The sequence below is a fragment of the Gobius niger genome, assembly GCF_951799975.1.
Source record: "Gobius niger genome assembly, chromosome: 5".
NCBI classification, from domain to species: Eukaryota; Metazoa; Chordata; class Actinopteri; order Gobiiformes; family Gobiidae; genus Gobius; species Gobius niger.
In genome coordinates, this window is record NC_136856.1 from 24544269 (window position 1) to 24560748 (window position 16480).

Sequence of the window (16480 nt, forward strand, 5' to 3'; positions counted from 1 at the left end):
GATTTGGCATGTTTTCCTAAGCGATGGCACACAATTCATATTTATTTTTGCCATCTTAGGCCCATATAGTTAAAAAAAAAGGTTATTTCAGTGAGGTGGTCCACCCTGTTTCACTTTAACGCCTGACAGAACTGTACATGCACTCAAAACATGAACATTTACATGAACAACCAGTATGTGCAGGGTGACTTGGAGAGATGATGGCTGCATCTAACAGTTTTCAACCCCCAGTAGCTTCTTCTTTCTTGGTTTGAAGAAAAAAAAGCTATACCCCTTGCTTTAACCGTGGGATAAAGTAATTCCAAAGATTCAGTTCCCATAAAAGAGACATAAATTCCATCAGTAAAAATAGTTTTTGGCAGCGCAAGCACCCACCTTTACCTTCGAACTTGTACTGGGCTATTCTTAGCCACCTCCATCCTTTACTAAGAGTCTAGTGACCTTTCCTTTGATCTGCCGCTTTAACGCACCAGCGCGGGACAGGAAAAGCCTCAAGAAGACTGTTAATATTTCTTTGAAGATAATTGAAGAGAAGCTTGTGGAAGCGTTGCAACCAAGAAAACTCCAAGGTTTCAAACATTTTCCTTTCAACGTGTCATCTGTATGTACAGTAGATGGCCAGACAGAATTAATTAATAAAATGTCTCCACAAAACATGCTCTTCAAAGTAATTCCTGGGAGATGAGCTTCTAAAAAAGTAAAAGCTGGACGTACTGTTTACACTAAAGCAACTGTCTAATGTCGAAGCAGGTGCACCTACAACATATATATGAAGCACAATTCATCGGAGGAAGGTAAAGTAGCCTTCAGTCCTTTTTTTTTTTGTCAAGTTGAGGTAAAATGTTGTCATCCTCTTAAATACTTAACTGAAGAGTAGAAAAGCATTTGTTGAAAATTGACTGAGTTTAGTATTGATGTAATCTAACAGACACAAGCAAAATGATGTGTTTGTGAAAGTCCTTGAACGGTTTTGCATCGTAGCAAAGGTTTTAAAAAGTTGACGTGAGCTGGGGGAGAGTTGAGGATATTTTGTTTCTCATCTGAGCGACATCATCAGCTCATGTGGTTACTCTGCTCTGCAAACCGCAAATACTTAAATACTTGTTTTTGCGGATTGGTGAACTACATGAGTTGATCAAAATGATTGCAACTCTGAATGAATAACTTAGTCCAGATGACTACTTTTGAAAACGCTAGCTCCATGAAATTGGACATACAACAGTACTTTATTATACTTATACTCAACATTTCTGTAAAGGCTCCAAAGTTAAAAGTAAATCTGTCCATGCCCAAGCCTAATAATGCACATTCATGAACAATAGGTGGCGCTGTGCAGGAGAACTGTCAATGCCATTGACTCACAAGAAAGAAGGAGGTTTGTCCCCGTCGTGTTGCCATACGGGGAGTGAGTAACGCTGCTATTTTTGTATTTTAGAAGCTGCAAAGTTACTTATTTTGAATGATTTATACTTTCTACTTTGAATACAAAATGATTTTCTTTAGCAAATAACTATCTTTTACTTTTATTTGAGTAATAGTTGACCAGTAGTATCTGTACTTTCACCACCTCTGGATAAAACTCGGAGAAGTACAATAGTTACGCAAGTAGAAGTACACAAACCTCTATTTGCTCATTGCTGCTGTTTGTGCGCGGTCGCTGTGAATGATCTAAACAGATAAATGATAGGGCTGAGGACAAAGCTGAATATATTCAAATCCCTTTGACCAAAGCGGCCCCTTTGCATTTCTTGTGAAAACGTAACATTTCAAACAAAGAGCCCTCATCTGCGCCGGAAACGTTGAGCTAAACATCAGGTGACATTTCTGTCTTTTTTTTCTACGGCAGAGCGGATCCTCGGCTTTTTGAAGTGAGACCTTTCAAATGTGGAGAAAATCACTTTAGAAAAACAAGCGCGACGCCACTGATCGAGAGGAGAGGGGCGGCTCAGGAGGTAGAGCACAGAGGAGAGAGAGAGGGGCGGCTCAGTAGGTAGAGCACAGAGGAGAGAGAGAGGAGCGGCTCAGGAGGTAGAGCACAGAGGAGAGAGAGAGGAGCGGCTCAGGAGGTAGAGCACAGAGGAGAGAGAGAGAGGGGCGGCTCAGTCGGTAGAGCACAGAGGAGAGAGAGAGAGAGGAGCGGCTCAGCAGGTAGAGCACAGAAGAGAGAGAGAGAGGGGCGGCTCAGCAGGTAGAGCACAGAGGAGAGAGAGAGAGGAGCGGCTCAGCAGGTAGAGCACAGAGGAGAGAGAGAGAGAGAGAGGAGCGGCTCAGTAGGTAGAGCACAGAGGAGAGAGAGAGGAGCGGCTCAGTAGGTAGAGCACAGAGGAGAGAGAGAGAGAGAGAGGAGCGGCTCAGTAGGTAGAGCACAGAGGAGAGAGAGAGAGAGAGAGAGGAGCGGCTCAGTAGGTAGAGCACAGAGGAGAGAGAGAGAGAGAGAGAGGAGCGGCTCTGTAGGTAGAGCACAGAGGAGAGAGAGAGAGAGAGAGAGGAGCGGCTCAGCAGGTAGAGCACAGAGGAGAGAGAGAGAGAGAGAGAGAGAGGAGCGGCTCAGTAGGTAGAGCACAGAGGAGAGAGAGAGAGAGGAGCGGCTCAGTAGGTAGAGCACAGAGGAGAGAGAGAGAGAGAGAGGAGCGGCTCAGCAGGTAGAGCACAGAGGAGAGAGAGAGGAGCGGCTCAGCAGGTAGAGCACAGAGGAGAGAGAGAGAGAGAGAGGAGCGGCTCAGCAGGTAGAGCACAGAGGAGAGAGAGAGAGAGAGAGAGGAGCGGCTCAGCAGGTAGAGCACAGAGGAGAGAGAGAGAGAGAGAGGAGCGGCTCAGCAGGTAGAGCACAGAGGAGAGAGAGAGGAGCGGCTCAGCAGGTAGAGCACAGAGGAGAGAGAGAGAGAGAGAGGAGCGGCTCAGCAGGTAGAGCACAGAGGAGAGAGAGAGAGAGAGAGAGGAGCGGCTCAGTAGGTAGAGCACAGAGGAGAGAGAGAGGAGCGGCTCAGCAGGTAGAGCACAGAGGAGAGAGAGAGAGAGAGAGGAGCGGCTCAGCAGGTAGAGCACAGAGGAGAGAGAGAGAGAGAGAGGAGCGGCTCAGCAGGTAGAGCACAGAGGAGAGAGAGAGAGAGAGAGAGGAGCGGCTCAGTAGGCAGAGCACAGAGGAGAGAGAGAGAGAGAGAGGAGCGGCTCAGCAGGTAGAGCACAGAGGAGAGAGAGAGAGAGAGAGAGGAGCGGCTCAGCAGGTAGAGCACAGAGGAGAGAGAGAGAGAGAGAGGAGCGGCTCAGCAGGTAGAGCACAGAGGAGAGAGAGAGAGAGAGAGGAGCGGCTCAGCAGGTAGAGCACAGAGGAGAGAGAGAGGAGCGGCTCAGCAGGTAGAGCACAGAGGAGAGAGAGAGAGAGAGAGGAGCGGCTCAGCAGGTAGAGCACAGAGGAGAGAGAGAGAGAGAGAGGAGCGGCTCAGCAGGTAGAGCACAGAGGAGAGAGAGAGAGAGAGAGAGGAGCGGCTCAGTAGGTAGAGCACAGAGGAGAGAGAGGAGCGGCTCAGGAGGTAGAGCACAGAGGAGAGAGAGAGGAGCGGCTCAGCAGGTAGAGCACAGAGGAGAGAGAGAGAGAGAGAGAGGAGCGGCTCAGTAGGTAGAGCACAGAGGAGAGAGAGGAGCGGCTCAGGAGGTAGAGCACAGAGGAGAGAGAGAGGAGCGGCTCAGCAGGTAGAGCACAGAGGAGAGAGAGAGAGAGAGAGGAGCGGCTCAGCAGGTAGAGCACAGAGGAGAGAGAGAGAGGAGCGGCTCAGGAGGTAGAGCACAGAGGAGAGAGAGAGAGGAGCGGCTCAGCAGGTAGAGCACAGAGGAGAGAGAGAGGAGCGGCTCAGCAGGTAGAGCACAGAGGAGAGAGAGAGAGAGGAGCGGCTCAGGAGGTAGAGCACAGAGGAGAGAGAGAGAGGAGCGGCTCAGGAGGTAGAGCACAGAGGAGAGAGAGAGAGGAGCGGCTCAGGAGGTAGAGCACAGAGGAGAGAGAGAGGAGCGGCTCAGCAGGTAGAGCAGGAGAGAATGAGCCAGCACTGACAGCAGAGTGACTGACTTGCAGCTGTGGATGGTGAAGAGACAGAGCGGAGGAGGAGGAAGAGCAGAAAGAGGCGAGACATATGGGCCTGAATAAATTCATACTAATGAAGCCTGACTGATGCATCGCTTCCAAGCAGCACCTCGTCTAATCGGCTCACTGGGACAAACTGCAGATGGACACAGCCCAGAGAAGAGGGCAGTGCAGGGAAACTAGAGCTGGAATCCCCTCTTGTCTGGAGGCCCAGATTATCTCTGGAAGAGAGGCATCCTGGGAGCCAGAGAGCCACAGCCGGGGCTGTGTGCCGCGGCCAAGGGGAGAGTGGCCAGACCCTGATTGGATTGGACCACATTAACGGTCAGCGGAGGACAAGGGCGGCCAGGAGCACTTCTTCTGAAAACGTGTGTTCTCCACACGCCTGGTACCTCTATCTTTGTGCTTCAGCACTGGCTCACACAATCTGCAGGACTCAAGTCAAAACACTGCAGGCGACGCTGGTCCACATGTGATGTGTTGTTAGACACATCAAACACTCCCAGTTCAGACACTTAGCACATTTGTCTGCTAATGGTCTGGCTAGACATGAGGGGAAAACGTTGTGGACTGAAATAAGAGTTCATAATGATGCTTTGCACATTCTTTTATATGAGGTCATTGACCAAGCGTTTGCTCATGTGCAAAGTGAATAGCACTTGCAAAAGTGGGTCAACAGCAGATATTGGCCAGTTTTTAACTCACACAGCATTGTCTTATTTACATATCACTTTAGGGGCCCTGTAATACATGCCATTTCAAATGGTGAATTATGGTTAACATACCCCAATTACCCCAATTACCCCAATAGTAACTAATAATCAAATGAAGAAATTAACAATAAAGGCGAAAACATTGTGAACTTAACAATTACAGAATATTTGCAGCACATTTAAAATATAAAAATGCTTTTCCTGCTAGAACAATGTTCTTTGAAGCCTATTCAGGTCAATTTCATACAGATTTTCATCCACAAGAAAACACCTACACAGTAGGAAGCAGCTAAATCCCGTCTTCCTCAGAATGACAGGCCACAATAGAAGAGTGTTATGCATGAAGCACAGTCCTCACCTGTTTTAATCCTCTGCCACAATAGTGTGCTGCAGTCGCCCATTTTAAATACAATTTTAGACACATTTTAGGAGTGAGACGAAAGGCTTAAGTGCCTCCAGGCAGCGGGTGCTTGAGGCACTAGCAATACCTCTGCACAAGCAAAGCCATCAGCAGACACAGTCCAATGTAGCTATGAAAACAGAAAGACCAAATGTAAACATGCCTTGAGCTTTTTTCTATCAGGAACACAAGGGTTAAAGGCCTGTGGGTAAACTATGGCACACACTTTAGACTCTTTTGAAGAAGAGAGTGCGTCTCTTCGGCAGTGTCATACCTTATGGACTTTCACACTCTTACACGCTGCTCCTGGTGCATGCTACATACTGTGCACCATCTTTTGATGCTTTGGCAAAGTGCTTTGATATCTGTTTGCCCAGAGCTGTTCTTTTGATCCCTGCATCACTGCTGACTCACTGTAGTTCAACAAACACTGCAGAGGTGTGACCTTCTCTCCCGAACCAGACAACTGTCACTAATGAATTCTGGCATTAGTCAACGCACCAGGTTTAGCACCTGTTTGTTTTGGTAAATTTAGCACCGTTATTTCTCTGCTTGTTCTGTTTTAAGAGCTTGCATTTACACAGCAGATCAGCTCAATTGGATAGTGACTGATAGTGTCTCTATATTAGTTCTATAATAATATAATAATACTATAGTAATATTCATTTACCACTTTTCTCAGTCAGGGGTCTCAAAGTGCACCAAAGTTATTAAAATGTACAAAAAAGTAGTTAAATTAGTGGAGGAGATTTCGGCCAGCATGCAGGTCTTATTCAAGAACTACTGACCTCGAAACTGAACGAAATGAGCTGGTACTGGGAGACAGTACAGTGACGCTCTTTCAAATAATACAAGAATTATCTGTGATTTCTAGATGTCAAAAAAATAGTCAACCTGGAATGGACATTTTGTCATATTCCGTGTCCTCCTGTGACCCCTTTTGGCACTTGATAGAAGTTTAATTAACTCTGACTCGACTTTACCAAGCTTTCTTAGGAGAGGAAGCCGTCCTAAAACGTACAGAAAAGCCTGCACTTTTCTTGACATTTGAAATGATGGACACTACGCATAAAAGTTGCCACACGCTTTATCTTAATCCTGTCAGAAAACAAAGAGAAATTGAGCTTGAAAATACCAAGTTGAAATCCTGACAAAGGGAGTTTATGGGGAGCAGCTAAACCCCACGTCGTAAATAAACCGACAGGAGGAGCAGGAGGAGCAGGAGGAGCCGCGGGGCAGCACTGGGCGGCTAATAAAGACAATGGGCTGCACTCACGTTGTTGCTGTGCTCCGGCAGGTGGTTGTTGCTCAGCACCTCGTCCTCCTGAACCAGCGGGGAGGGCCGGGGAGCGGGAGGGGGCGTGAAGTCTGCGGGCAGGGATCCAGGGCTCCCCATCCAGCTAATGGAGTTACCTGCAGCAAAAAAGGCAAGCATTACAGCTGGGTAAGAATTAGTCACATTTACTCATTTACATTTTCAAGAGATGCTACTTTTAATGTTTTCATGTAACGTTGCTCCTACTTCCCACCTCTGTGCAGCATGTGCAGGGGTGGACCTCCAGTGGGCGTGCCCCAACATATCTACTTGGCAGTTTTATGGCTGGACCTGTCTGCGGCTTAATAAACGACTGGATTTTATGGGGAGAACATTGGCGCTTCGATCCAGGCTTTAGTGTTTGGACATACAGACTTGCTGTGTATTGACACGTGTATTGACAGCGGAGGTGACTGAGCGATGCCCGGGGGCCCTTGTCCTCAGGGTCCTGTGTGGGCTCTGAAACCAGAGCCTTGTAGCCTCTAATGTGCGTTCTGAAACCACTGCCTCTAATGTTCATGTGAATGCCAAGAATGTAAGAATCAGGGCTTGACATTAATGTTTTTGGTCACCGGCCACTCTGGCTAGTGGTTTTCTAATGTTACTAGTCAACAACTGATTTCACTAAAACGTATATTTAAAACTTCACTCTAATGTTAAAGCAGTACTAAGTAACTCATGCCCCTAGAGGCCATCAGCGCCACTGCACGTGTCGTTGCATGTTACGAATTTTATACTCATTAATTGTCCGTGAGAGTAAATACTACGCTGACAGAAAAGACAAAGGGAGAGAGGGATATTGTACATCCAATTACACAATGGAGATATTTTTTTTCACTCAAACTTCGCTGTAAATACTGTTTAAGTGGTGCTAGCCCACAGTTAGCTTTGCCCATTAGCCTGTTAGCTTTCTTTTCGTGATTCCATTAGTGTGTATTGGTGGCTCCTACCCGGTGGCAGTGAAGTTGCAATTGTGGTTTTCTGGCCAGAGACACGGGGGGAGATGAAAGACCCCCCAATCATCCCATTAACACTTGTATTACCCACAGAGGGACTACGGAAACGATTTATTAAGATAAACATGTTACTTAGTACTGCTTTAACTTGATCACATTAACATAGAAAACCCAATAAATCAACCAAAAATAGAATCACAGCTTGCCCTGGGCTTGTATTAAATGTATTGTTGTTATAGGCTATTCAGCCTGCAGTAGTAGGGCTTGTGCAAGTTTATTGATAATCTCTCCGTTTGTACATGAGCAGGACTTAGCCAGTGCCACAGAGAATAAGTGCAGTCTGTAGCTAGAGCTTTAGTCTGTGTAACACGCTGTAGCTTTCTCCAGGGTCCAGACTGAGACCAAACTGTTGGAGGTGAATATCCACCAGCTTCACTGCGTCTAAAGCGCTTGCCTCCAGTGCGCGGCCTCCTTCACTGCGCCTTTCTCTTTTCCTCTATGCGTTCATTAACTGCGTGCTGTCTGCACTTTCATCCATTGTTTTCTGCGCTCATACTGCATATCAAAATAACTGTAGTTGTGAGTTTAACTCTTTGTCCGGAGAAAAGCTGAGGGGAAAGTCTGTGTGCTACTGCGCTGCATGTGACATGGTTGTGTGGAGTGGAGCGGTGCTGCTCGGTGCTGGTGCGCGTGACAGACACAGATCCGGTCTGAGAACAAGACGAAACAATTAAGCTCGAGTAGAGAATATTTAAACGCTGCAGGAGAGTTATAGTGGAGTAGAATGATGTTCAGATGCCAATGAGGGGACACAGAAGGAAAATGAATGGGAGCAGTCTTGCCACTGTGATCAGTGAGGGAGATGGCATCACCCGCTACAGCCCAAATCTATCCGCATTGGGCAGGTTGGTGGGTTTTGAATGTGATATAAATAACAAGCGTTCAATTCTTGATTTGCAATCAATTCACTAAACTCTTCTTGTGTCGGGAACTTTTTCCAATCGTAATTGAGAAAAAGTGTAATTGTACTACTTTTCCGCTAAAAATTGTCAACATTTCAGTCAAAATCGAATCGCTTAAAACTCCAAATAAGAAGGAGCCAGTCTTTTGATCGGCTCTCAAGTGAACAGCTCTCAAACACTGGGGTCCCGGTAAAAAGCCATGAATCCCATCACTAGTTTGCTCTGGCTCTGACATGTAAAGAGACGACTTCACACTGGGAGCAGCGCAGCAGGAGTCGCCAGCCCAGACACACTCATCATGTCTCAGCCTCTCGCTCTCATTTATTCCTCTTCAATGGCTCCACGTGGAATCTGTCTGATAATTGCCCCTTTTTAAATGCATTATTTAAAACAAGCTCAATATCATGCGTTAAGTTGGACGCGGCCATATTGCAATCGCACTTCAAGTGGCAGCAGACGATGGCGAGAAGTGGAGCAAAGTGAATAAATGATCAAGCGCTAAATGAACCACACAGGGATTTGTTCCTTATTGTTGAAATGAACATTTTGATGAATTGTGTCATTATTTTTGACTTAAGTGTATGTGAGGGGAAATCACATCATCAAGTTTCTGGAATTACCATAAATTACACTGACTCATGTTTATTGTGAGACTTCCTAACGTTGACAAACTCCAACATGCGCCACTTTAGTTTTACACTGTACACGGATCCCACGTTTTAAATAATTAACAATTCAAATTTACTAAACATTATTTTGAATCTTGAATCCTGTCATTTTATGTTTTCATATAAATAAAAAAGGCATTTTTGTATATACAATAAATGGTCAAAATTGCTTATATATTTTCAGCAACAAAATCTAAATGATGGAAAGAGCCGGGTTTAAATTCATGGTTTAATTTTCTTGGTACATTATTATATGTTTTTGTGTTTAGTTTTGGAATAAGATTTAATTATTGTTACTGTTAAAAATTAACTAAAATTTTGCCTTGTTTTTTTGCGGCTCAAAAATCAACAAATCAGGTAGGAATTAGATATTTCAAAGGGTTAGGGTTAGGAAGGAAAGTTTGGAGTTACTAAAGTGGAGATGTTGTAGCAAGAGTGTAAAGAAAACCTAATTTTGCGCATGCATATCGACACTGCGGTCTCCTAGAAAGGAAATGACCATATTTGGATTGTAGTGTCATCTCGATGGCCTTTTGTGCTACACGTGGATACCCAACCTGTCAATATTTGTCAATGGATGCATGTGGGAAAGACAAGGGCTCGGCCACGATGCTGTACTGATTTCCTGAACAACTACGCCGGGCGAGTTGAGAAAAGTTATAAAATAAGCATCACAAAAGGCAAGTTTGGTCTTTTTGTTCTTAAAGGAACTATACAGAGTTTAAAAAGGTTAAAATTGTGTATTTTCCTCCCCCTACATCTTCCAACAATGTCCTAATGTGTAGAATGAGCTCAGACCTGTTCACCACAACTGCCTCTAAAATCCTGCACTGTCCCTCAAAAAGATGTTACTTCGGGTCCAAAGTGCCGTCATGCACAAGCTTAATATAGAAGCTGCAGTTAGGTGTAAGACCTGTGGTGGCAGTAGTGAGTATAAAATGACCAACTTGCATCTAGTCGCTTTAAAAGAGAAAACTAGCTAAAACTCTCAACATTGCGTTAAAAATCCCACTCAAAGTCTGTTGTTCATGTAAACTGTCCACTGTTGATGAGAGATACTCACGCAGACAGGCGTTGTGGGTGAACATGTGCTGCAGCCTCAGACAGTCCTGCCACTGGTTGCCACTGCCCTCACAGTTACACCACAGCGATACGTCCGCAGAGCTGTTGCTGATGTAGTTTGGAGTCATGATGGTGCCTACGGGTCAGAGGAACAGGTTGGTTTGGGAAAACACAATATTTTTGGAGGACTTCAAACCACTTGGGAACACATGAGCCTTGGTACAGTCTAGAACTTCATGAAAAGACGAGTATAGAAAATCCACTAAACACTGTGATTTCTGAGCGCATCAAATCTACAAAAGAATAGTGCAATGACAAAAGGAATGCAGGAAAAATACAAGGATGAAAATAGTAGCTGCCATTTCATTGAAGTTGGATAGGTGAAGGCAATTTGAGCAATGGAATGATCAGAACGAGTTTTGTGATGGATGGATAAAGGATACCACTGAATTTACTATCACTATTCTAATCTACTATTACTACTACTCTTGCAGTGGGACCACAAGAACTACGGATCAAGATTAAAAACTGTGGATTAAGAATGTAAGATTACACACATATATATATACGTAGACAAAACGAAGCTGAACTACAGGTATGTTTTTGACGAGGAATTATAGCATGGTTTAAAGGCAAACAAAGAAATAGAACAGCTGTCATCCCGTTTATATTTTCAAGCCTACATCCTGGACTGTATTCCTGTTGCCAGTGCTTTTATGTTTGATGTGGTACAGCTGCTTTAAACACATTGCTCATTGCATAATGTGTGTCTTGGGCGTACATGAGCGTGATAAAGGTTGCATATAAAAAAGATATGAACCCCACAGAAATATCATCCATCACTGTCACAGAAGCTCTCAGCGCTGCAGTCATTGTCTGCTTGGGCTCTGCTGCACCTGCATTATGTATTTTTACTTAAACTACCAACAAATTAAACCAGAACAGAAGAGCAGGTCAACTCCAAAACTGTGAGCAAACAATCACCAATTACCGTGTTGTTTCATCAAGCAATCTATTATGTTAATCTAATAGAAGAAGAAGAGGCCCCTGAATGCCACCAGAATACTAAGCGGAAGATAAATCAGAATGGGGCTACACTTAATTGTGTGTCTGTTTTACGTTATGTGGTGGTTTCAAGCATACAGCAGAAACACAGTGCCAGTGCAGCTACAGGGGGGCTGGTTCTTGCGTGTCCCGTACCAATGAGTCCGGCGTAGGCCCGCAGACAAAGTCCCGGGGAGTCCTTCAGGCAGCTGCTGGCCGTCAGCGTGGAGGGCTGGCAATTCTGGAGGAAATCGGCCAGTCTGGACCTGGCAACCACACAGACAACAACTCCACATCAAACAGACACAGTGGGCAGGAGAAGTGAGCGGGGCGGATCTGGGGGGGGGGGGCGTGCTGATGATACTAGATGTTCATGAAAGAAGGATCTGAAGTGTTTGTAACAAAGTGCCGACACAGTTTGGGGGATTGTATTTAGCTTTGTTGAGTCCTTTTATCTTCACCGTCCTTCTCTTGGTTCACTTTCCTACTTAGTTAAAACAGATTTTATGCACCACTTTTATAACAGCATTTACTTAGTTGTAACTGCCAAATATCAGTAAGTTGTGGTGATGGTTATAACAGATTGAGGAAGGAGGTGGTGTGCCTAATTCTGATGGGGGGGGGATGGAATGGCCATAGGATGGAAATAGCAAGGTAACTAAACCTGTAGTTATGATAATTACAGGGTAATGATAATGACTCATGGAACCAGGACACAACTGTCATTCTACTTTATTTCAGAAAATTACCAGCAAAAATTAACCTGGCTAACGCCACGCTGCTGCCTGGGGACCATGGCCCAAATTTTCCGGTGGATTTGGGAACCAATCACAGAACGAGGAGGGACGCAAGACGATGACTTGCGCACTATTCGATATACGGAAGCTTGTAGTTTATTTACGGATTAAAAAAAAAAAAAGGTTATTTACGGATCCAACATGACAGCAGCAGACATGATGGTATTTTTCGATCAAGCTTTAGACCTTGTTCTAAATAATTTAGCACAAAAGTGTACAGCGGGTACGTCATACGTCATCTCATACGATGATACGATTGGCCATGGCTACGTGCAGACGCATGATAGACTTTTTTTTTTTTTTTCGTATCGCCCAATAAACGACTATGGACGATCGTAAACCACACCTCTCCTACGAGAAAATGAATTGGTGGTCCCCAGACTAAATATCACTTGTGATTTTAGTCTGGTGTTAGCCAGGCTAAGCAAAAATGGCATATTATGACTGTAAACGCTCTGAGGAAGGCTTATGCTGAATCACATTAGCGTTTATATTATGTTGTAGCCAAATCAAGAACTATGTGAGTATCTCTGTCTAGATTTATGAATCACATCGATGTGCTGATGTTCACATTTTTTTCTAAGATTTGTCATTTTTTCGGGGTTTAGCACTCAGAACAGTTGAGGACGCGCAACTCCCCTCCCTGGATACATGGCATATATTATGTTAGTAAAGTAATACAGGACTGCAAATACATTAATATCCATAATACTACTGAACTACTGGAGTACAGTAAAATATAATGCATACCTATCTACAGTACAGATTCACCATGAACACTAGAGGCTAGACTGCTGTAATGCACCTCTCCATGGCGTTACCTGCAGAGGTCGTCCCGGCGGCAGAAGCTCTGTTGGTGGAGACAGTTTGGCTGCAGTCCGTCCATCTCCTGATAGGAGCAGGAGGGCACTATGGTCTTCCTCCTCCTCTCCCCACACAGGGTGTTGGTGCAGGGGCAGAAGAGTACTCCCAGGCTGTACTCCTCGGGCACCCGCTCCAGGAAGCGGCGCAGGGCCCGGTGGCACTTGTGCTGGTTACAGCGGATGGTTCCAGGAATCCGCTTGGTACAGGCCAGAACGTACTCTGAGCGCAGGGATCCACACTTCTCATACAAGCCGCAGTCCTGCGCAGCCTTCAGGCACTGGTTCTCGCCGTCCAGTTGCATATAAGATGAGGCTATTAGAAATAAGTTATATATTACAATAGAAATGATAACGGAGGTGAAAAAGCCACATCATGTTACATTTATAGCAGCTAAATTCGGTAGAAGAAGAATGTAATGTTATATTTTATGTGAAAATCATAATTTAATAGGTGTAAAAGTAATTAACCTTCCGTTTCTCTGCCATTTCATATCTGATAATCAGTGAAATGTCAGACAAGGAGATCTTTGAGGCTCTATTGATTGCACTTTTGTGTCTTCCCCAAAAGAGCTTTTGGAAATATTTTGAAAAGGGATAATGACTGAAAATGACTCAGGTAATTACTTGCAAGCGGCAGTCAATCATCACCAATAATAAGCACCATTAATTTCATGACTACTAGAGGAAAAGCAACTGAAAGTCAGTGTTTAAGCGCGCTGTGTAAAGTTGTTCAGTGACTCCCACAGAAAACATGTTGGTATTACCGGAAAAATAACGGCTTTTTTTCATGCACATGCAATCTAACCAGTAATCGATCGCCATGAAACAGATAAAGCCTTGGTTCCTTTTTATTGATTAGTCACTGCATACCTAATTGATCCGCATATTGATTTTCTTGTCTTACTTTTCATCGTCTCTATTGTGTGCGACATTTGACAGTTGTGACATTTAGATGGAGCACTTGTCATTAAATACTTCAAGTGTGACGCATGATGAACACGCACTAAAACCACAGAAGTAAAGCAGCAGCATGTTATGGTGCATGCGCCGTACCTGCCACTAAAGACGCCATACGACTGTCCATCTGTGTGTCGTCGTATGGGGACACCTCCAGCTCATCTTCACCTACAGCCACAGACAGAACATCATATAACAAAGGTTTTATCCGACATAACACATTAATAATCGGCATATTGTCATTATTAATTGACTATAGGTTATTAGGTGTCTATCTATCTATCTATCTATCTATCTATCTATCTATCTATCTATCTATCTATCTATCTATCTATCTATCTATCTATCTATCTATCTATCTATCTATCTATCTATCTATCTATCTATCTATCTATCTATCTAGATCGGCGGTGTAATTTCTGGAAAAATATATCTAATTTATATATCAACAAAGGGCCTAAGATGGAACTTTGCCGAACTCCATTTTTAATCATTATTCTTGCTTTTTATTCTATGACATAAGCTTCTGCAATGTCAGAAGATCCAGTGTGGCATTCATTTTTTTCACCAAGATCTTGCATGGATGATGGGAGAGTGTGACCACTGCGGAAAGCCTTCTCCAGCACATCCCAAAGATTCTCAGTGGGGTTAAGATCCGGACTCTGTGGTGGCCAATCCATTTGTGCAAATGATGTCTCATGCTCCTTGAACCACTCTGTCGTGATATGAGGCAAATAAATCCGGGCATTGCCATCTTGGAATATGCCTGTGTGCCATCAGGGAAAAAGAAATCCGTGGATGGAATAACCTGGTCATTCAGGATGTTCAGGTTGTCAGCTGATCTGTTACTGAATCTAGACCTGATCAACTGCAGAAACCCCAGATCAGAACAGTTAGATAAATGGCGACTTTTTTGGGGGGGGGTCAGGCAGTGTATTATAGTGTATTATAAATGCAAGGAGATCTAAGGCAGTCGTGCTCATGTATTAGCTTATCACTAGGACATCACATCTCCAATTCTGATCAATAACATGCTCTTCTTCAGGGCTAACAAAGTATGTGGTCTTAAGTGTATGGCCTGAAGAAGACCATTTTAAAATTGTATTCTGATTTGCTCGACCCCCAAAGACCCCCAGAGTCCTGTCGTACACAACTGGACTCTGCGATGCCTACAATGTAAGTAACATAGTGAGTTTTATAGAGTTCATAGGCCAATCGGACGAGTCTCGACCTACGGACAAGGTTTGTCCAATACATTATTTAAACACACTCAAAAGCACAAACTCAATCAACAATGTAATGGCATGTAAGTGTTTATGTATGTAAATCCTATTTGGGGCTATATATTTATGGTAATGACACGCTAGAGCAGCCTAGCAGCATTAGGAACTGAAGAGTGTGTAATTACACTAATGCTCCGCTGACTAATGGGCCACAGGGGAGGCGCAGTCCGCTGGCTACAGTTAGCTCTGTGTGAGGGAGGCACCAGTACACCTAGTGTCTGTCTACAGGACTGTGTGGGAGCCGTACGCCCTCCAGGCTACCTAAATCTTTAATATCATTCAAACATAAAGAGGTTCGCACAAAGAGGATCAGTGAAAACAATGCCTCAGGATACCTCAAAGTTGAAGAGCGTAATTAACTGGAGTCGGAGTAACTAAATGAAGGTGTCATGGTCAAGTACAATATTAAAATGAAAAGAGGAGAACTTTGAATAGAAAATCGTAGACTTCTGTGTGTGTGCCAGAAGCAAGTTTTAAATAAGTAAAGATGTGTAAAATGAACTGTTGTCAGGGTTATGCTCACAGAGGGATGATACACTTCTCTTTTCCTTTAAAAACTATTTTGTGGATTTATTGGCACGTATTGCATTTCAGTTATTTACAGCTGAAGTCTGAGGGTGCACGTATTCTTAAATGACAAAACTTTGAACCAAAAAAGTTGAGTCCTTCATAGATTCCACAGTTACAACAACTCCAAGTATGTTTTTCAGGAGGGAAGAGCTTTTTTATCCAAAACCTCACACACTGACCTGGGAGCAGCCGAACCGTCCAGTAGACCCTCAGACACTGCTCCTCTTTGCGGAAGCCTCTCTGGCACTTGCAGACCAGCAGCGCCGGGTGTTTGCTCAGCAGAGTGTCCTGACGCTCCAAGCACTCAGCGGCGACCTGTTCCCCCAGCGGAGCCACCGCCGCGTCAGCCGCACACAGCTCCAAGCCCCGGTACAAGGCCTGGCACTGGGGGTCGGCCGAACACACGTGCAGGGCCTCCATGCAGTCGGCCGGGGCTGGAGGGAAGGGGAAGGCCGGAGATGAGGCGGGTAACACACCTGAGAGAGAGAGACGAACAGATGAATTTAGTGCAAACTTGACAAATTCTGACCAACTAAACCTTGTAGTTTAGTCAAATGTTAATGCAATTTGGATAGGATACGGATATGAATCCTATTGTTTTTTTCACCCATAGTCAGTTTGTACAGACATATTGTGGATTAGTCTTCCGTGACAGACTGCAGAAATGTGACGGAGAGCCAGCCGGGATAAAGTTCTCCAGTGAGCTTATTTGTATTTACTTTACGTGTTACTCAAAAGTTTGTCTAAGAGGAACTGTTGTTTTCTGAAGTGCAGCTGCTTCGATTTGCAATAGGGGGAGAAAAAAAAAAGGGAGA

The 16480-nt window shown here is 44.5% G+C and overlaps 1 protein-coding gene across 1 annotated transcript in view; it reads right to left on the bottom strand.

Moving 5' to 3' along the window:
• The window catches only part of gfra3 (GDNF family receptor alpha 3), a 46120-nt gene that overhangs the window by 5127 nt on the left and 24513 nt on the right, over positions 1-16480 (bottom strand). Inside the window, exons 2-7 of the mRNA XM_079557287.1 lie at positions 15845-16141; positions 13909-13980; positions 12814-13168; positions 11352-11461; positions 10153-10287; positions 6465-6601 (exon numbers count right to left, since the gene is read on the bottom strand). Coding sequence (XP_079413413.1) covers positions 6465-6601; positions 10153-10287; positions 11352-11461; positions 12814-13168; positions 13909-13980; positions 15845-16141 — 1106 coding nt within the window. The remainder of the gene's footprint in view (positions 1-6464; positions 6602-10152; positions 10288-11351; positions 11462-12813; positions 13169-13908; positions 13981-15844; positions 16142-16480) is intronic.